We start from the raw sequence: 23,095 nt of genomic DNA on the forward strand, positions 1-23,095 counted from the left end.
TCCCTTCCATTGCATTAATCCCAGTATCTCTAATTTTACTGTTTTATATTACACTAACTCAACTCCCTCTTCACTGCTAACATCCCTCAAATATCTCTAAACCTGTTCTCCCTTATTCATCAATTTAACCAAACTATAATCATTTAATCTTCTTCATAGACAATCCATTATTCAGCCTCATGAAAACTTTGGTTCTCCCTGCTGCAATTTATCAACATCATTCTGATAATCTGGAACTTACTTATTCTACCTTGTAAAACCTCTGACAACAAAATAAAACAAAATAATAAAGCAGTAAACCTGTCAATGGCATTTGAAATCAAAGAACAAAAGAAAGGTCTGAAAGACTAAACAAATGATAAATCCAGGCTTGAACTCAAAGTCAAAAGTAAAATACGGTGTGACTGACTGCATCACCATCATCAACCTTGATGCAGATAAAGGATAAAATTCTGCCAGACTTTCCTTGACTACAAAATGTACTGAAGGACACGAAGGCTGAAGGCCTGCCATGCGAAATTGCGAAGTAGGTACCTGACAGAAAGCATTAAGTGATTCATAGGACAACAATGTCCAGAAAAGAAGAATGAGCAAATACAGACAGTAATAAATACATCAGTTGAACAGGTGGTGTTTGGGTTTTTTTGTTAAATTGTTCTTTTAAAAAAGAAAACAAATAGGGACTTAATTAGTACACTAACTATATGAGGGTGGGAAAATAAAAGATTTTAAGAATACGTAAGAACACCGGTCTATGAGGTGTTCTTCAGTAAGAGCGGTGAGGCTGGTGAAGATGAGGTTTCAATAAGGGGAGGAAGCTAGTTTTCAATGCAGTGTCACCTATAAAAGAACCAAGGGGGAAAAAAAACCCCAAACTTGGTCATATACAAAAGACACAGTAAACAACCCTGAAAGTTACCATGACATTTCTCAAAGGATGCTTAATGAATATGCTGACGCTTCTCACAGCAACTCTCATAGCCTACACACCATAATAGTCACTTAATGAGTTAAAACCTATTTGATTCTACTGTAAGCTACAGTCTACAGTATCTTTGGAGAACGTGAAATTCAGTATGCTTTACCACAAACAACATTGTTAAACACAACATTCCCAAGAAAGAGGGTGAACACAGCCCTTTTGTGCTTATTCAGAGTATTACTGTTTCCCCTGGCTTGATTTTAGTAACACTGCAGGACTTTGCATCTAAAATTTAACGGCTCTACTGCAGAAATGATTTACTGAATAAACAGATAACTTGGAACAGATGCATGAAAATAACTCCGAAAATCTGTGCTACATTAAAGTGGGACTGATTCCATTTAAATCCTACGTAACCTTACAAAAGATATATAACTATGTTATAAATTGGAAGCTTTTAAAATAAAGTAAAAATTGTTTACATAAAGCAGAATTAATAGTCTTCCATTCACGAAAGATTCTCACAGGCTCATTCAATGCTATTTTTGAAGTCCAATTTTGAAATGCTGTCAGTGATAGCTACAGCTTCTCTGGTACTAGAAAAATAACCTCAGATTTGACAGTGATGCCAAACAATAGTTTCAACGAGCAGTTTATTAAACTGTACTGAAAATGGTATGGCTGCCACCGAGAAGAATGCATGAAAGATGCACAGCAATATGCCAGGTCTAACACCCTTTCAACAATAACACTGAAAGCAATTTAGCCTTGTTTGCATTAGTGAAATTGTTTCCAACAGATGTAAAAGAGAGCCAAAGAGACCCACAGCCACCAGCCATTGACCGCTCCAAGATAACAACATTTCGAATTAAAAAAAATAGTTGAAACCCAGCATACATTAATCCATATTCTAACTGTAATAACTACCTTTATGGTTTTAGTATAGTGAGCATACCAGGAAAAATTAGGTATTTCATTTTAAGGTTACTGTATCTCCTTGTTATTACACTATTTATTTTAATCAACAGGAAACAATTTGCTCAAATCAGCATTTAATATTGTAAATATAAAAATATCTGCAATGCAAATTCTTATAAAGATTAAAAGTATAGTATATGCAAGATGTGCATACTGCTATAATAGAAGAAAACATGTAAAAAAATTAAGATGTGTGTTAGCTGAAGTCAGTAATATATTATGCTATGGAGAGAATTTATTGTAAACATTCTACACAAACAGTAACTAATTTCCTAAGCAGACATAAAAGGTATTGATTTCATTAGAGAAAAAAAATCAGAAACAACCATTTTCTCTGAATCTTCTGAAAAATCACACTATCTTCAACAAAGCATCAAATGTACCTTCCAGGAAAAGGCACACTTTCATCATCATTCTGGGTGACAAGCTTACATGAAAGATTTCAAACACTTAGCTCCCAGCTGAGCAGCGCCCTTCTCCTCTGAGGATTCTGAGCACAATCGTGAAGTATTCACTGGAAAACTGAAAGGCAAATCCCACAAGGGGGCTGTAGGCAGCCAAGCAGCAAATACCCCCTATTAGCAACCGCTTGCTTTATTTTGCACAGGTGAGAGGCCTGGTAGGTGGGCAGCAAAGTTTTAGAGACCAATTCAGAACCGAACAGGTTTTCCTAACTGCAGCAACTTGTGAGGAACTCTGAATGAGGGAGAGCCTATGGTTGAAATTAGGAGAAGAACAAACTGAAATGACATTTTACTACACATCCTGGTAAGGCTTGATTATTGACCTTGCTCCTTGTGTAGGAGTTCGGTGAAACAGCTTCACTTTAATGTGATCTGTAAATTCAATGACCACTTGTTATGATGATTCTTGTCCACTTTGATGACTAAGCTTTTGTCAAAAAATAATGTTTATTGAGCAAAGGGTACAAATAAGATAAACATTCATGGATCAAGCCTGTATATTTATCTTCTGAAACACACTGCATGAAACTGGGCATGAAACCAGCAAGCAACATCAGGATGGCCCTGTAGGACACATTTCTAAAAGTACTGATGGCATGTTTACTCTGTACTGGTTTTTAGACCTACTCAAGCCTAGGTTTTCAAATCATAGAATCACAGAATTTTCCGAGTTGGAAGGGACCTCTAGAGATCATCTAGTCCCACTCCCCTGCTAAAGCAGGATTGTCCAGAGCACATCCCTCAGGACTGCATCCAGGCAGGTCTTGAACATCTCCAGAGAAGGGGACTCCACACCCTCCCTGGGCAGCCTGTGCCAGCGCTCTGTCACCCGAACTGTAAAGAAGTTTTTCCGTGTGTTGGAACGGAACTTCCTATGTAATGATGTCTTGCCATTCTGTGCACTCCAAGGCAAGGCTAAGCAGCCACCACTTTAACCGAGACAAAAAAAGTAGGGTCCTGCCATTCATCTTTCCCACTGTCCTGAGATGCAGGTCACAAAATGCAATGCATGTTGCCTAAATTTTATTCTATTATCTGGTGGCTCTCTCCAGAGGCTAGAGGGCAGGGCTGAACTGGGTATTGAAAACACTGGGCCAACGTGTCTTCCAGCAAGATCTAATTCTACATTAGCTCCAGGCACCATTTAAAACTCTTGGTGATTCCCTGTCTCTCGGTCTCCTTTTGAAGTCAGCTTCTGAATGCTACCAAGAAGTCTTCAAACAGTTAATCTCCAGCCATCCTTTTCCTGCCATAGAGAAGGGTGAGGCCATTCTGCTGTTGACAGTGTTTCTGCCTGGCAAGATGTCAGGTGCTGGAGCTGCAGGAACTGAGAGGAACAATCAGTCCTTGTATTAATTCCACTCTCCATAGCAACAGTAACATTGTTCTTGTCTCCTTAACCATTCCCATAGTCCTTTTCCAGGCTGGGGCAAACTCCGAGCAGGTAGCATGACTTCCAAGGTAATACCTAATTCCCACTACCAGAATGCTGTTCTAATTCCAGATTGCTCATACCTGGGTGGGGGAAACAGCGATGTGTTTTGGTGGTTTGGGGGAATGGGAACTTGTGGAGGGTCAGATTAACAATTGCCGATTTGAATGATGCTACCAGGTAAGAATCATTAGCAGACTTATTTAAAAAAAAAAAAAAAAATTAACAGTCAGACCAGGAAAACATACAACGATGTTATTTACAAGAAGAGTTCCCGTAAGGATGCTTTGCCTTGCAAAATCAGTTCCAAAACAGAGCACTGTTTTGCCTGAATGTTTTTCTGTCTCCTCTAGAAGTTACTGGTGCAAAGTGCATTGCACAACAGATGTTCTGCAGTGGCTGATCTGAAATGAAAGATATTTGGAACAAATGAAACAATCCAGCCACCTCTGCACACTTCAGAGGTCTCCCTTTGTGAAAGGCCTCTTCAAATACTAACATCACTGAAGTTTAAAGGGGCCTGAACAATGAAATAGTTGTCACATTGACCTATTTTTCCTGCAGCTGACATTGAATTAACAAGCCTGCATTACAGCATATCCCTTTAGTTAAGCCATCAGCGCAACCCACTCAATTTTGGAACCCTTAGTGGGAATGAAATTGCAGGGAACCTCATTTTGAGCATGTGGGAGATGGACATCTGGAATTAACAGAACTGGAAAGAATCCTAGTGGGAACTGAAATGGCAGCATTTAGTGGATATTCTGAAAATAAATAAATAAAAAAAATCATGAAAACCCAGTTACTCCATGTTCTTGAATATGTATCTGCTTTGCGGGGACCTTTCTTCAGGCTTCATATTCACTGTCTGTCTAGACTGTAGAATATGTTTCCCAGAGTCTGCTTTTCATTCTTTATTCAAAACAGATCCTATTTTTCAGGGACACTGTCATCTCTTCAAAGTCCTAAAGATCTTCAGTGGTTTGGGCACTCTTCACAGTGTTCTGCAATGGATGACAAACTAGTATTTTTACCAAGGGAAGCTAACTCATCAAAGGAAGCGTGTGCTTGGAGCTTTCCCCCCACATTTACCCTTCTTAAGGGTTCTGTCGGAGCACTTCACCTCCCCTGCAACTTTTTCCAACATCTGATTCACTAAACACATATCTTCATGTTACAGTGGCTGTTGTTAAGACAAACTACATTGTCATCTCATTCCAAAAATCACATGAAAATCCAGGGCCTCTGAATGGATCCACCTAAATGCCAGCTTTAAAGCAGAGAAGGGTAAGCAGCCCTACAACAGGAAGGGACACCTGAAGAAACAGATAACAGACTAGTACAAAGACAGCACAGGATAGCAGTGGAGGATTGCCAGGATGCTGTGAAATACAGACGTATCCCTCATATCACTCATATCACTCAACCTAAAATGAGTTAAACCATTAAAAAGTGAATTATCTAATTCCTGGACAGTTCTTTTGAAAGAACAATTGTACCATGCATGCGGATACCATACATTTTAGAGGATGGGGAAGTTGCTGCAAACTCCCTCTTTTCATAAACTTCATTACGGCTGTATCCATTCATTTAAATATTCAAGTCTCTCCATGTGCCTAACACTGCAACGTTAGGGCTTTAAAAATTATACAAGAACTGAGTTTCAGATTTTAAGAGAGAGGAAACCTTTGTGCTGTACCATCCAAAGAAATTACAACTTTGCTCTCCTACCCACCTATTCCTTTATCTAAAACAAACTGTCAAAACCTCTAAATATAACAGTGAAATAAAAGAACATTAAGTACTGCACAGGTGCTATTAGCACATTAATCTGCTTCAAGTAAGAATTGTCAGTGTCTCATTACAAGTAATTCTTATTAAAATGCGCAAGTGAGATCTAAATTACAGAATTTATAAACAAATTAACATTCATTTGAAAACAGCTAACTACAGCCAAGTGGTTTCACTTGCAAGTGTGATTTTAGATAAGCATACAGAATGCAATGCATTGTTTTAAAGGGAAATAATTTAGAGCACAAGGACCTATTGCACCATCCCATCTCACTGAATGCAGCCACTAAGTCATGAGTACCGTAGATGTTTTTCTTGTTAGCATTAGCAATACAATGTATGTATTCTAGAACCCTATTCAGACATTTCTTCTACCAGCGTATCACTGACAACAAATAAAATAAGATTCTACCATAAGGTAGAAAAAACTTTTATAAAAGTTGCATCTTTCTATTATTTCAGCCTCAGTCTTGTTGAGAAGAAAATATTTTTAAAACAAACATGCAAAAACTATGGAAGTGAATTAAGACAGAATCACACCATTTAGAAAACAATAAATTATGGTAATTATGGGTATACCTTTTTGTGAAAAACACTGCAGAGGCCTCTCTCTATGTCTGGCAGCTTGCAAAGAAGATTTCGAATCTGACCAAACACACTGGATTCCGACAGCAGAATTTCAGACACAGCATCAAGCCGAGCATTTATCTCACTGTAAAAGAATAATCATAAGATCAATAAATAAAACTTGTGTTTCTCTGAGGGGAAGGTATACAGCTAGTGAACTTTCTCCTTTCATTTGTTTTGGCTTTGTAGGGTTGTTTTTTTTTAAACTTTGACTACAGCCACATTCTCATGAATACATAATTAGAAGAATTAAGAAATGCAGAGAATCTTGAGCTTTCATTCAAGATGCAAGCAAGATCCTGGATATAAGCCCATTATCCCCTCTCTATGCTCAAAACATCCAAATATACACTGCAGTGCCCATGTCTGCTTGTTCTCCTACTGGTACATAAAACGAGCAACAATCAATCCAGAACATCCAACCCTAAATTTGCAGGCAAGTACCTGGGGGAGCGGCAGGGGGCGTACACATTTGAACTCTATTTAGCATACTTTATTCCAAATATTGGTTACCATTTTGCCCCTCTACTTTTGATCCAGACCAGCAACTGGTAATTAGATTAATCAGAACCATGTTGGTGTTTTGGCTGCCTTTTTTTTTTTTCTTTTTTTTTCTTTCTTTCCATAACATGTAACATTAATCTCTGTATATCAGGACTGAAGTCAATGAGCAAACATTTTTTTATATGAAGAAACAATTCTATAGTTATTTGCATCTTCCTTACAATCATATTCTTAAAGGCATTGTCAGAAAAGAACTTTAAAATGGAACCTACTGTCAAGGTTCACCTCGATTTACACTGCTGCTAATGGCACAGCTACAACTTCCAATACATCCATGAACTGGCTGTAGTATGGTAAACTCAATTTCTGCTTTTTGTGCAACCAAATTGCCTCAATGCTGCTTTCTAGGAAAAGACCAAGATTAGGGGTACATGGGTGCATATAGCCCAAAGGAAACAGAGCGAAAGGTAGCGAGCTCACTGTTAAGACAGCAGTGAAAGAGATGTGTCAAAGCTGATCAGCACAATTCCTCGGAATGTAGCTTTTCCATGTTCAGGCTTTATTGCTGAGATAACTGCGTACACTACAAGACAGAGTCAAGTAGGTGAAAGCTGTGTTAAGATCTGACGAAGTTTCACAACAGAAAACATCTGTTCCAGATTATGTTTCCCAAGAGTCCCCCACCAATGTGCTGCTGGGCACACTCTGCAGGTACCAGCATGCTGGAAGGCTATAGCTGGCATTTGGGAAGTTTCCAGCAAGTAAGGCTGAATCTGAAACATAATGTTCCAAGAGACTTTAAAAATCCTCAAAATATCCCAGCGCTTATTTTAAAATTCTTGTGTTTTCTCCCAGAATCAAAACTAAGCCTTATTACAACATTCTCCCCCTAAGACAAGAAAGTTCAAAAATTCCCACGTTGCTGTGCGTGTGTCCATCCACCCTTGCAGGTTAAGAAAAAAGCAGTCTCTTACCAGACAAGCGTGTGCAAGGCAAATACAGCCCAGCCCACATCTGTTCTCATGGACCAGCCAGATGCTTAGAGCTCTGCCAGTGCTGAGGGATAAGAAGTAAGGATGCAACCAAAATGTAAGATTTCGGGAAAGACTGCCTGTCTTGCCCATGGCTTTTTTTGAAGAATTGCTGTGCCACTTGCCACTGTAGCTGCTAGCAAATACTATCCATGATGAAATCAACAAAATTAGGCAGCTCCACAGGTTGCAGACATTACAACAGACTGGCGGCCAGAGGCCTCTGGCCCTGAAGACAGCTAAATCTAAGAGTCCTTGAAATTTTATTACACTGCATGTGAAAGAGAGAACATAGTGACTGGATGTGCACTGGATGCACATAAACCTAACAGCATTTAAACGCCAGGATTTTTTCAGTGACATACTGCTTTATAGTAAAACCATCCCCTCATCTGTCATAAATGACATATTTTCATTCCCAGAGCAGCCTTTCCGTACAACGCCAGGATTTGCAGTACCCCACCTGCCACCATCCACCTGGAGCACAGGCAGATGCACTCCCCCACAGCCATCGTGCAAGCCAGGGACAAGCTCTCTGCTGTCTTGACCCCAGGCACCTTGGGAACTCACTTGGTGATCTCTGAACTGGACAGCAGACACTCCGATCACACCACAGCACCCAAAACATTCCGCTATCCTAAAAGACTGCTTTTTCCCAGCCCTGAGGAAAACAGAAATGTCAGACTTTGTAGGCTCTGCATAGCAACCCTGTTGCAGGTCACAAGAATACCTTCTTCTTCCCCACCACTGTTACACTCCTCTAGCAATGGCAAATGCACAAAATTAAACATTTCTCCTGTTCCTCTGGGCAGCCAGGCAACCTGCAAGCAACGGCCACAGACAGCAGCTACCGTCCGTGCAGCTGCTCAGACCTATAGGGGCTGTTTTCAGCACAGACCACATCCAAGCTTTAAATCTGATCCTTAAAAGACACAATCACGTATCTGGTGTACACTGGCAGGGTTACTAAAAGTTATGCAACGAAATAACCAAAGAGCAAGCTGTTGACATCCACACAGTGTATTCAACACAGCAGAGATTTAAGCTTTGTACATCAATTAGTGAGGAGCTCTGAACTACAGCTGGATAATGGAAAGGAAATTGAGAAGTGTTAATATCAATGACAAAGTAATAAAACACCCTGAGCATGCAGCTTTGAAGCTAGCAAAGTTACACTGAAATTCTGAAATGTCAGTATCATCAGCCACAATTACATTTTCATGGACAATTATTAAAATGCTCTGTACTTGAGACCCTGGAACACTCCTCTGCGTGAAAGAGTACCGAACTGATAAATTATAAACACATGTACTTTAACAAAGAAAATAATCTGTATTTTTATTATAAAAAGCACATGTAAGCAGCACAATTCTGTTCCAGAACACTGTTACTTAATTTAAACAGCATGATCATATCTACGTGGCCAATTGAAAACATACAGTAATATGTAAAATAGATGCAGATATTCAAAAAACTCCTCCCTTCAAAGCTTAATCTGCACTTTAATCATGCTCACATATGGCTATGTTACTGTAGCTCCAGTAATCTAAAACTAAGCATCCATACAGTTTTTCTGCTTTAATCCTACACATAAGAAAGGGTCAGGGAAACAGCATCCAGTATCAAATGACCCATTTTTCCACCTGAAAACAAAATATAGTGGGATTCCTATTTCAAAAGCCAGAAAGTACAGGGAAGAATTATGTAAAATTCCACATGTGTGAGAAAGGAAGGACAGGGAAGAGAGATGATATGAACAGCCAGATGATGAATTTTAAGGTATGCTTTTAAACCTTAAATATTTATACTTGAAATAAACATTTTGTTGAGCACTAATATATTATCCTGATCAGTTGCTAAATCACCCTAAAAGTAATTTGTTCTGCACTGCACAGTTATTCAGCATATTTGATGTACAGTTTGGGGCTTCTAATGTTCACATGATCTGATAAAAAATTCCACCACTAGAAAATTTGAATCTAACATTATACAAAGAAGCTCAACAGTTTATGTTAAGAAACCATCTCACATTTTATAAACTGGCTACTACTTCATTCTTTATTTAGGTGCAATATTAGCCTACTCTCCCATCTGTGTAAACCATGTCAGCAATCTGAGCTCTACCCAACTTTCCAAACAATCTTCTGTAAAATAATGTAATGTAAGACAGTTCACAAAAAGCAATCCACTTACTTCTGCTGTACTCTCCATTTAAGAATATCATCATTAATACAATACTGAAATCGCTTTGCAGTGTATTTAAACGTAACAAAAATCTAACTGCAGAATTTTTTATTCTAGTAATTTACAGGAACTACTTGAAATTAAATCACAAGATACTCCCCTGTATTATTGTGCTGCCAGATCTGTGAACAATACAGAAAATTAGCAAATACGAAAATATTTTAATCCTGAACTAAAAATTTTGACAAAGCAGAAGGCTGCAGATACGAATGCGCTGCGCTGAATTAACATCTGAACATCTTAACAATCTAAATAGCATTGCTGTTTGCTAGTGTGCTAACAGATATGCTGATCTCTCGTACAGTGAAGCAAAACTAACATTTTTAGATGTGATAATATATCCTTACATTTAAATCAGAGTAAAACTGATAATGTAACTGCTATATAAGAACTTCAGAAAATTTTCAGTCATATAAGGTTTTATTTTTATACAAGGTAAGTAAATATAAATTTATCATAAAACTCTTAATCACTTAACTTACGATAAATTAGTTCATTCAACATGGTAAGGACATAGCTCAAGTACAGCGAATACATAAAACTGAAATTCATTTTATTACATCTGTTTAGAGACCACAGCGATATGTAAAGCTACCAGTCACAAGAATTCAACACCTGAAAAAAACATACTGAAGGGTATGAAACAACAAACATTGCTTTCCATGAACTATATTATCTATGTCAAAGCCTGGCAGCCTCCTGCCTGACTACAGCATTTCAAAGAAAGAAAATGTATTACTAAAACATTGGGAAAACGCAAGATACACAAGGGTATCAATTGTGCCTGAAGAATTCCCTGAACTGCAAATTGCTAGAAGCTGGGAGTGCTCTGGGCAGGTAATACTACCTACCCAGTGCCCTGTTCTCATACTGTCCTCTGATACTGGCTACTTTCAAACTCAGGACAAGGTGAAGGCTATTCTGACTTCTGTTGCTTTATATTTTGTGTCACTTAGACATTTTGCTTTTTTCTTGACCTTCCTTCAGAAGCCAGTTTACAAATGAAGACTTTATATGAGCTGATTAAGTTAAATAGTACAGCGTGTTTTTTGCTCTAGACCACTCTCTTTCATAACTAGCAATTAAAGCCATCAAAACCCAAAATCATGGTAGAATTACCACTATGTAATCAATAAACTGTCCATATCTTTTTAAAGAAAAAAAAAAACCAAACCAACAAACAAACAGCCTATCTCTGGCTTTTTTACTTAAGTGGCTAAGTTAGAATATGGCTAACTTTAAGGGATAAATCCTGAATTGTTAAAATTGAGCTGTGATCGCTGGAATTTTATGCATTAACAACAATGAAAAAGTACAAACAAGGGTAATTATACCATAATTACTACAGTGAAAATTAAGTGAAACCTAAAAAAATTTAACATCCTTCTGGACCCGTTCACTTGGGTTTTTTATACGCAGAAGAAACAGAGTAATTTACTCTCAAAACTCCTAATGTCTCATACCCCTCCAGAGAGGTCCAAACATTCCCCTAAATAAACATACAACCATGAGAAGACAATATTCCCAAATGGATCTCAAATACTTAACAGCAATACACAAGTACTATAAACTTTGTCCTCACATCTGTTCAAAGAATGTGTAAAATATGCAAATGATAATCAAACACTTTTGTTTATGTTCACACACAATATATTTCAGCTATTTGTGCCAAAAAAGGGAACCATTAGCTTCTATAGCCAACATGAATGAATGCCTGATTACTACATTTATAAGGAGTTAGACACAGCATTCAATGGTAGCAAAACACAGCAAAAATGAATGAATACATGTGATGATGCTGCAATCTTTTTCTTTACTACAACAATTTTGAGATATCATGCATATGCTGTAACCTGCATTTGTGCATTTTATATTGGCACTGATGCTATAAAATCTTTATTCTTAGGAGTAAAATTTAGCCCATGAAATTCTGCTGTAGAATGGATGGATTTTATTCCTAAATCACTGCTGCAAAAGAAGACTCTAATTCAGGTCTGGATGACAATGGCATTAAATGGCAACCATTTTAACTTGGAATTAAGATGGGTTTCTTTAAAGACCTTTAGGTAGTTTGTTTTACTGTCCAGATATCTTAATTACAGGAATGACAAAGTCAAACTTCAAAGACTCTCCTTTAGAACTGTATTTTGTGTATATAAATACAAATGAAACAGCACTCAATACATTCAAAGTGAGAGGATTTAGAACAAGTTATTTTTATATTAGGAAAGACATGTTGTTGCCAACATCACTATAAAGGGACACTCATCTTCCTAGTTCTGCAGTACATATAGTCCAAATAAAAGTCACGTTGCATTAGTAATACCAATTAACACTCTTCCTCTTCTTTAGTGGTAGACAAGGAATTGTCTGCAGTTCTGAATTTGCTAAAGCTATGGTCATTCCATGCTCTTGCAGGCAAAGTATATTCAGACTAATAGTAATTATTATTACTTTCCTACAAGGCTTCAATTCAGCCTCAATAAAATTATCACCTCATCCAGAACTGGAAGAAATGGGGCACAAGGGCTACTAGAATCACAGGAAAAAAATATGGAAATCGTATTTTTGAGGGGTAATTAAAAATTTGGTTTCTCTAGCCTGCTAAGGTTAAAAAGTTTCTGGCAACTCTCTAAATACACACAATTTTTCTCCCTCTTTGATATTTCAACATCAGCTTTAACTAGAAAAACATCAAATGAGTATAAATTGACTACAAATAAATGCAGGCAAGAAAATACACACCAGCCACTGAAATCCCGTATTTACTTCTGGCAAATGGGGTGCCTTGGAGACAAGAACATGAACCATGTCATAGGAAAGCTGAAATACGTTGACAGGTTGGGGTGAATCCAGGGCCAAAAAGGTGAGCTCATCCTAATGAGGCTTTAAGTGTTTGATTTGCCGATACCGCTTGTGGCACCCAAAAAGAGGCTCTGTGACCATGTATTTGATGTGCTCTGGAACACTTTTTAACTGGTTAATTCCATGCTTCTGAACTTCTACTAATGGTCTGGAAGAATTAAGAGAGAATTCTCTGTCCTCAGCCTTTTTCCAAAACCCTGGCAGCAGAGATACCAGCAGGGTGCTGGTCACGGCACTGCCCTGGGAGTGTTGAGAAAACACTGAGCCTTGTGCCGGCTACGCCTTGCCAGCGGCTCAGGGTCTGCACAGAAAGCAGGGAGAGGGACCTTGGGCCACCAGGTGGGGTGGGCATTGTCCACTTTTATCTAACAAGTTCTCTGTTACAGCAGAGGCCCAAGACATTGATGAAACCTGCGACCACCATTTTTTTCCCACGGCTTACTATGTTAGGTTAGGGGCCTTTAGGTTGTGCTCTACGTTTACTCCAGTACACTAAGCATATTCTGTGGCTTGTAGTACACCAGAACTGATGTGTATCCCCAAAACATAAGTGTAAAGTTGTGTGCGTGGGTGAGGAGGTTGGTTTTTTCCCCTATTTCAACACAGGCTGACAAGGGCAAAGCCTATTCACCCCAAAGCCTTGAGCAAGCTTTCCATGCTGGAAGTTGCATGACTTCTGAACTCTGTATTTAGGGCATTCTGTTCTCCATAATCTTATCGTTAACCTCATTACATTAGCTCCTGCACATGATACATAACATATTAAGAAACTAAGAGAGTCAACAGAATATTAAAGAAATACAATTTAGGTACCTGTGGACCACTCAGTCTGTTTAAGCTACTTAAATCACAAACACCCTCAAAAAACAGTAGATATCACCCCAAAGACTGAGACAGCATTGTGCAAACTAGTATGTTCACATCACACACACAATTTTATATTTATATTTTATCACTTCCAGTTAGCCATCCCCTGCACCTAAGCTTTCAAAATTTTGTGCTAGATACTCTTCTAACTCATAAACTAAGCACTTTTGCAACAAAGGCAAACACCAGCATTTTCCAGGTTATCTTCCACTTAGTTAGCAAAGTCTCTACCTTCTCCCTGGCTGCAGTACTAGAAATGACACTTCATGTTGTCCACCCACTGATATTTAAAAGATATTCTGCCTCTCCAGGAACAGACTAAGAGGGGGGGGAAAAACCCAAACCCTCTCTTATGCAATGCTTTCTATACATACAGGCCACAGAGTTCTCTGCACAGGAATGGAATCCTACACATATTCCCCTACAGTGGCTATAAATTGCTCAGTATGATACATCCATCATTTATCTGAAGTTCTACTTTAAGCACCTACTCACAGCTTTATTAGCTTTACAGCCTGATCTAACATGGAAATAATAAAGCTCCATATAATTGTGCTACTCATCTGCTCTTTTCAGTTTCCAGCCAACCTTGACAAGGTCAAGGAAGGTGTTCGTTTGATCTCAAGGAAATAAGTTTCGTACAAATTGTGCAAGAATCAACAGCTGAGCAAGGCACAGATACAAATTAATAGTCAATGAGGAAAAGATGGCAGTATTTGTTCCACAGTTGTCTATTCTGTTTGGACTCCAGACTGGGCAAACAGCATTGCTATAGCTTGGAGCCAGTCATAATGCTTAGAGAACAAGAAAGGGAGATGCAAAGATAAGGGTGGGAGGAAGTAAGCATGGATATAACAGAGAGACAAGGAAAGACAAATTTTAAAGAGATGAGGATTCAGATTGTCCCCGTTCAGGGCAACAACTTCCTTGCACTTTCTTTTACACCATCACCATAGGACAACATATGCATAATATACAACAAAACAAGAAAGATACAAACCCGATCCAGGTTTGCTTAACCAGGCCCATGTTAAGTGTATCTTTCTCCTCTTCCTGTATTCAAAAAGCAATGACTGTTTCACATCAACATTGCAGGCTTTGAGATTAATTTTGCATTAGGAAAAAAAATATTTTTAAATGTTGTACCCATACAAAGACACAAAGATCAGATTGTGTTACAACACTGTATCCTAAGACCAGTCCATAGCCCTTTTGCTGTTGAATATAATACACAGCTCTACTCCTCCTGCTGGAACTCCATTGCCTGACAGGGAAACAGCACATGTCATTCAGTCAAAAATATTAGAACCACCTCAGCTTTCTATTTCATTTTCTTTCTGCTCTCCTTACAGAAGTTAGGTAAGAAAGGCACTCCATGGAACTTACATTTCAAAGGCAAGACAGGCAAGGTGAGATAACTCTTCTGTAATTCACAAAGATGTACCTCCTACAAAAATCAATGATTTTCCTGATTCTTCCTAAAAAGTTCAAAGTCCTCAATGACTCACACAGTCTTATCTCATCATTTTTGTATACCCAGGTGAATAAGTGAGGACATTGTATCTTCCTTGCTTAAGCCTTTTTTTTTTCCTCCTTCAAAATCACACATGCCTAATGCTAAAAACCTTTTCTTGTTATTCTCTAAATGTATTACATCACTGATGATCTAATGGATATCTTCAAGTTTGACCAAATGAGCTGTCTGTACACATTCTACCTTTATTCAACCTAGTGTATGGTTTCTCCCCTGGAAATATAGTCATCATCCCAAGCGATTTTCAGCTGTAAGGCATAAGGCAGTAATTACACCTTCTCACTTTTTAATACACCAAGGGAAATGCACCTACCCACTGACTGGAAAAGATGCAGTACAGAAATTTTAGTTCCTCTGAAAACATCACTCCAGGAAACACACGTGAATTACAATTACAGAATGTTCTCTAAGTGCATTTGTGTGCATTACTGGAAAAAAATACTGCTGAAACGTCTGATGCACTAAGTATGTGAAATTACAAACTTAGAGTCAAAAAGGGAGAAATACAGAGAAACAACATAGCTTTTTTAGCTTCAACTGAGGAGTATGTCATCTCCAACCACGGAACTTCCTTACTGAGAAAGAAGGCTGAAAAAGAGAAGTATCAATCTCTAGAAGTAGCAACAAGCAGAGCAGAAAGAGAAGAAACCAAAACTGCAAGCTTGTAAAGCTTGTTCTGCCCTGAGCCAAGGCAGAATTTAAACTAAATTTACTGGTTAAGAAAGAAGGCCTGAAGTCCCCAGGCAAGCAGTTTTCCATCTTCTGTGTCCAGATAAGAACTCTGTCTATTTTACCGTTGAATGGTATGTCACCTGCTGCATCACATATATGATCATTTGGGAGCAAAATGGCTAGAGGTACTCCTCTTCAGGTCCCCATCCTGAGTGCTGCCACCACACCAGACCAGAGCCTGGGCTCTGGCTCCCCCCGCTGACAACTTTACAAACAATTCCCAAAAGGTCGTAAGGTGCCTCAAGAGCAGGAAAAGAAATAAACTCATTTATTTCAATTTATTCCTGTAAAGTGGCCCAGAAATTCTATCTATATGCTCGTAAGGTGAACACCAAGCACATAACCAATTTCCATAAAGTCTAATACTATTGAGGACGGTTACATCAAAAGCCTTTTTGAAATGGGTAGGATATATAAAAGCTATTAGCAGAAAAATTAAAAAGGAAAAAAAAGGCATACTGAAATCAACTTATTAAATCCCTGTCAGAAACTGCAGCATGAAAAAGTCTAACCAGTACTGTGCCTACAAATGAAAAAGGTCTGTAATATTCTAAATTAACAAAATAGGAGGGAAAAAACAATTATGTGTTTTTCTTACACCACTGAGAAAATATCCTTACAAAAAGGCTAATAAGAAAATTAAGCAGTGATGCTTCAGAAATATTGTGCTTTAACATACTAAATTTAGGCAAGGAAAAAATTGCTTCCATAGGAAAATCTGTAAATTGCCAACAGCAGCAAGACGCTAAAACAGTGGTATATCACACTATTTAAAATTATTCAAAATTAATAAAAATTAAAACTGTTTAATACATTTACAAAAGTAAAACCGAGGGAAAATTATTTCAGATAACCAAAGGATTTTTTGTATGCTATAATGAAGTGAATAAAGTGACAATTGAGTAAACTGTACATTGACAATGTTCAGAGAATGCACATTCAAAGGAATAGATCAAAAAGTTAAAATGTAGGCAACAATCATTCATAGAATCATAGAATCATCTAGGTTGGAAGGGACCTTTAAGATCATCAAGTCCAACCATCAACCTAACACTGCCAAAACCACCATTAAACCACGTGCTTCAGCACTACATCTACACATCTTTTAAATGCCTCCAGGGATGGCGACTCCACCACTTCCCTGGATAGCCTCTTCCAACCCTCAGCAACCCTTTCAGTGCAGAAATTTTTCCTAATATCCAATCTAAACCTCCCCTGGAGCAACCTGAGGCCGTTTCCTCTTGTCCCATTGCTTGTTACTTTGAGAAGAGACTGACCCCCACCTCACTATAGCCTCCTTTCAGGTAGGTGTAGAGACCGATAAGGTCTCCCCTCAGCCTCCTCTTCTCCAGGCTGGACAACCCCAGCTCCCTCAGCCGCTCCTCATAAGACTTGTGCTCCAGACCCCTCACCAGTTGCCATCAACTCAATACTGTTATTTACTCCATATTCAAGTACAACACTCCAATAAAGTCTGCAAAGAGAAATCAGAAAAGGTGGAGTCCATTTCAAGACAGAGACAAGTAAAACCAAGCATGATAGCATTACAGAATCACAGAATCCCAGAATGGTCAGGGTTGGAAGGGACCTCTGGAGAACATCTAGTCCAACCCCCCCGCCAGAGCAGGGTCACCTACAACAGGTTGCACAGGACAGTGTCCAGGCGGGTTTTGAATGTCTCCAGAGTGGGAGACTCCACCACCTCTCTGGGCAGCCTGTGCCAGTGCTCCACTACCCTCAAAGTAAAGAAGTTCCTCCTCATGTTAAGATGAAACCTCCTATGTTCGAATTAAAATTACAAAATAAAGCATTTCTAAAGCATTAATAAATAAAGCATAGCTCAAAATACAAGAGTGACCAAACAATCATCACATTTCAGAAACAATAAAAATAAATTATTTCATATGTAATATATTGTATACAGGGATAACAGAAACATCCACAGCTTAAATACATTAAGAATGTAAAGACTTATGAAGCAAGAAAGACATCAAACATTAATTGGCAAGTTTAGGAATAAAACATGCTCCAATTGCAGGTAATCCTCATCCATTGTCTGAAAAAGGATAATGAATTAGAAAGGCACCCAATCTGATTTCTGCATAGGAATTTCTAACTTGCTCCAGACCTACTACTGTGAACTACTTAGATATTCTGTGCCCCAACAGAGCAGTTTAACCCTTTTGAACCTATATGTAACGTCCACAGTTTCTATCATATAATGTCCTGTGTAAACTCTACTATGGATCTCCGGTCTTCAAGAAAAATAAATACCTTGGGTATACTCAACATCATAATTATAAACTACAGATTTAGCCCAAGATAAAGAACTATCTCACCTGGATTTCATGAGGGGCTGGGTTACCCATTTCTTCAATCTTCGACGCCCAAAGGAAGTTTTAGTATGATCCAAGACCCAGAGCAGGCTTCCTTTTGTTTTCATATCAGTCTAAAATAAAAATAATTGTGCTGTTTTTATTAACTGAACAAACAAGGACGTAGTGAAAGGATTTTCACCACACTCTCATTCAAACATTCTGTTTAGTCTTTAAGATAAGGCAACTGCCTGTTCATTTACCAATCTTGTTCGCCAACAATGCCTTACATAAAGTACTCCAACAGTCATAAGACACTCAAGTATGTTTTTTCTTTAGCCAGAAAATCTTTTTAGAAAATGACTGGAATAAATTAAACAAGTCTGTGCATAAAAGTCTGTGCAACAGCACAGAAGGAAAACCAAACACTACTGCAGTCATATCACTTGACTGCTGTTGCTCAAGAACCAAAACTTTTTTTAAAGTTCTTTCATAGTCAAAGTGCAGTAAGATTTCTAACTTATACTAAAAGCCAGCACAGATTAGCTTTCATTTATGCCTCTGAAAACGTAATCCTCCTTCAGTTTATTCCCAGTTAAAATGATTTAAACTTTCTGGGTGAGATTTGCAAATCTCACTTAACTAACTCCATTGGGAACAATATGTCAAACAGCTGTGAAAATCTCAGCATTTATTAAAAAAAACATTACATTTGTCCTTACCTGATTCTGTAAAATTTCGAGATTTTTCATTGTTGTCCCATTAATTGTCATGTATTCAGTTTCACTTGACAACCGTTTGAAATTGCTGGAGAGAGGAATTTCTTATGTTATATTTTAAATTAGGGCACAGATGTAACTGTGAAACACTGTCAAGGTTAGAGAATTCATTATTTATGCAAAATTTTAAAAAATCAAGTAAGAAATTAAAATCTATTCAAATAAATTAAAGAACTGAACACTAATAACTTCTTTTAATATACTGCTTGGGAAAACAAGATTTATGACTCACTTCTCAGTTTCCTACAATGACTCTGATAAAGCTCAGACTAAAATCCAGCTCTCCTGTTATCTAATCCTGATCCACTAAATGGTTAAGGAAGTAGCCCTTCTTCAGTGTATGATGAAATTGAAAAAGTATGTGGTTTTGTTAGTGTTCTGTTACGATCACTGTAGGATTAGTGGAAGGGATAGGACTAATTAATACTTTGAGGAAGGAACAGACTTCTAACACAACTCATCATCAAAACCACATATGAAAATACAGATCTTATTTTTTATTACTACTACAAATTTAACCAGGCTGTATAGGGTATATTTAACCTATTTGATTTTATTTTTAATGTGAAATAACCATGACTAAAATTACCTGACTTTTTGACACTCCCTAAAACAACTGGATGAGACCAACCCAAAGGTGGTGTCGGTTTAGAACCAACATTAATAAAATAATTGTATATAGATGTGTAATCATATTAGGTATGAAAATTATTTCAGTCTCAGACATACACATGTGGTAGTCAGGACCATGAAGTGAAGTGCAAGATCTTCACTAAATGCTTCTGACAAATCAAGTCATGATTGTCTAGGTTAATCATACTGCTGACTGCCCTTTGCACAAAATCTAGGACACTCTTTATTGCCTTAGACTAAACAGAATGACTTGCTGAGTAGGATTTAAAACTGCTTTCTTGACTTTTCACAAAATTTTATTCAGTGCATTCAATTTTAAACACTCTAGGGGAGCACTTAAATGTTCAAACTTTTCCGTTAGGCACACACAGCTGCATTATTGCTATATTAAAAACAAAAATGGCACTGTAACTTTCAGAAACATGAAGTATAATGTTATATATTTATGATGTATGCAGGTGTTTGGGCCCGCTAGAAAATTTGTTCCTAAATAATGGGTCAAATCAGAAGGGGTTTTGGGGTGTTGTTTTTTTTTTTTTTTTAAAAAAAAAAAGTAGATTCAACTAAGTGCCCTCAAGAAATTCAATGATAGTCTGGAAGTACAGCCAACTCAGAAGTATACCCACAGTCATAATTATTCTGCTTTAGTGTGCTGTCACAGCAACCAATGAAGTTGACCAGCAAAACAAAACTTTGGAGGCAAAAGCAGCAGCACTTTCCAAAGTACACAACATTATAAGCAACAAAACAATACTTTTTTTTATTATCTTCAGTCACAACTGCTGATGCTGGCAAAAATTAAACAGGACTGATTTCTGCTTGGCTCTCAATCCCTATGATCAACACATCCTACCCACTCTTCCAAAAGCACCTCTTCTGCATCTAGGGCATAGCTAAACTGCAGTTTCCCCATTTGCTGCATTTCATTTTGCCACTACTCAAGTCTGTGATCTCTTAAACCCAGCTGGGTAAGCATCACCAGGCCTTTCCGCCTCTTCCCAAAAGCAAAAAGGATGCTTTTGGCTGTTTCTATCAACCCTCAGCCACCCATATGCAAATTTCAAGATTGTGGATTTACTGGTTCTATTATTTCCCCACTTCACCTGGCCTCAGAGCACTTCACACAGAGCATATTCTCTTCACAGCAAGCATGCTCTCTGGTAGCATTTAAAGACAACTAACTCTTCTCCACTGCAGAGAATATTTACTATTCTTTCAGAATCAGATATGCTAAAGTTGTTCTCACAGCATAAATTACGTGTGTTTTTTATTATCCAGGTGTTTGCATTATCTGAGCTACTCCACCCTGCTATTAACCCTGGTAATTGAGAGCTTAGAGTATAAGAATAATAGCCAAGATCAACTGCAGTATATGCCCAACCAACAATTCCAGATGTCACAGCACAGAACATGTTTTGCTTCCACCCCCTCATCTTCCTTCAGCTTGGGATCAGAACTTGATAAAAATGTGAACAAAGACAGACTCTTTGTAGGGAATTTAGGGACCAAATGGCATAAGAAGAAGGTTGTAAACAAGTATTAAGTCAGTGCTGGTTTTGCAGCAAGGGCGTCAAGACATTCCCTGTGAGAAATTCTAATATGCTGCTACCAGTCATCTCCTGCATCAGTAAAAATGACCCTTCAAAATCACTTCAACTGGATCACGATGCCATAAGTCTTTCTGTAGGTGACAGTGTGACCTGAGTTTCAAAGAATAGACTTGCAACTGTCTCAAGTACTTAGACAGCACAAAACACAAATGACGGAAATGGCTGGTAATTCCACTACTGCGGAGCAAGGCAAGATAGGATCATGCCATCTGGGCTGAGAAAAATGAAAAGAGGAAACAAAAAGAAACACAAGCTTCTAGTTAGATTTAGGAAACTTTTGGGGAATACTTATGAGAAAGAGGTTCCTACTCATGACTCAGAGTAGAACCACACTTGATGATGAATATTAAGGGTTACTATGATTGCTTTAGGACAGTATACTACATCTTCAGACTTTGATTCTTATGTGTTACCTGTGAAATTGGATCTTCTTGGTCATTCTGCCTCCTGAGAAGCTTGCAGTAAAGGGCATTTTTCATGCTTTATTCATTATTCTCTCCACAGGAGATATACAGATTTTCGTACTCAGTAACCCAGCCTAAGTGAATGCATGTTATTCAGATCAGTAGTTTTCAACTACTTTAATTCTGCAAATCTGTAAAAACTTTCCAGCAAAGCTGCAAGGCACTGTATTGAAAGCCTACTAAGCAGCAGATTTTCTTTGCTCCATTACCTTTTACAGACCTCTGGAGTCCATGTCTTTGAGATTTCTAAGGGTGAATAAACCACAGAACAAACCGATATAGGAATCCCTATTCAGCTTTAAGGAGTAAAACCAAGTCTCGCCATTTCTCAGAAGCATTAGCTTTCTTTAGGTATAAAAGACATTTGCCATAGTCTAAGTAGCGAAGGATATCAAGCTCAGACTATGTTTTGTAGTGAATACTGCCACAGGTCTAGAATTTCTGATCTGGATCTCTGATGTGACTGAAGTCCAGAAACTTCTGGCTAAAACCAGCGACATATAAACAAAGTAAAACAAACATACACAAAACAAAACTGAGAAATACAAAATAAAGAACAAGAACAGAAATTAGAGGACCTGGGAAGGATTAAGAGAAACGCAACTAATTTCCATTATTTTTATCCTGAATTAGTCTTCTTTTCTCCACTGAACTGACCCCAAGAAGTAGGCCTGCAACCTTACTCTGCCCAGGTGTCTGCACTCCCTCAGCCCACTTCTCTTGCACACAGCCTCAGCCTTCCTACAAGCTCCAAATGTCCAGAGTGCAAGAGGCCCCACCTGCTGCTTTTTGGCTGAGGTCTCAAAAGAGATGGTAAATCCTTTGCTAAGCACCTCTTCTTAGTGTCTGAAAACCACACCTCTCCTTTTTCAGTCCCTACAGCTCCTGAGCTGACTTTGAAACCTCCCTTTGAGTACTTCCTTTCTCACAGTGAGCAGATAAATAAAAATATAGATTGTCTTTTATGCATGATGTTTCTGACATCATCAGCACCCAAGAGATACGAAAGCCTTATGAACACCGTTCCCTCAATTTCTATATTTCCCCTGAAAATTCAAGGATGTGCACCATTTTAAGCTGAAGAACTTACATTTTGACTTCTCTCTTGATCTCATCTTGCCAGCTCCCTTCCACCCCTAGTATAAGGCACAGTCAAACACTTCCCCTCTTCTTGAATTCTTTCTCTTTCCCCTCCTCCCTCAAAGCCATTTTAACCCTCCCTTCTCCTCTTGCACTTGTGCCTCTGTCTTTTATCTTCACTGCTGTTAGTTTTCCAATCCCAAAGCTATTCTCCTCCTTCAGA

General features: G+C 38.2%; 1 protein-coding gene across 1 annotated transcript in view; it reads right to left on the minus strand.

Annotated features, from left to right (window-relative positions):
- Nucleotides 1–23,095, minus strand: part of MSH3 (mutS homolog 3) — a 115,616-nt gene that overhangs the window by 46,058 nt on the left and 46,463 nt on the right. Inside the window, exons 11-13 of the mRNA XM_009886891.1 lie at nt 19,029–19,113; nt 18,331–18,440; nt 6,167–6,299 (exon numbers count right to left, since the gene is read on the minus strand). Coding sequence (XP_009885193.1) covers nt 6,167–6,299; nt 18,331–18,440; nt 19,029–19,113 — 328 coding nt within the window. The remainder of the gene's footprint in view (nt 1–6,166; nt 6,300–18,330; nt 18,441–19,028; nt 19,114–23,095) is intronic.

This window comes from Charadrius vociferus, unplaced genomic scaffold (assembly GCF_000708025.1).
Source record: "Charadrius vociferus isolate BGI_N301 unplaced genomic scaffold, ASM70802v2 scaffold244, whole genome shotgun sequence".
Lineage (NCBI taxonomy): Eukaryota > Metazoa > Chordata > Aves > Charadriiformes > Charadriidae > Charadrius > Charadrius vociferus.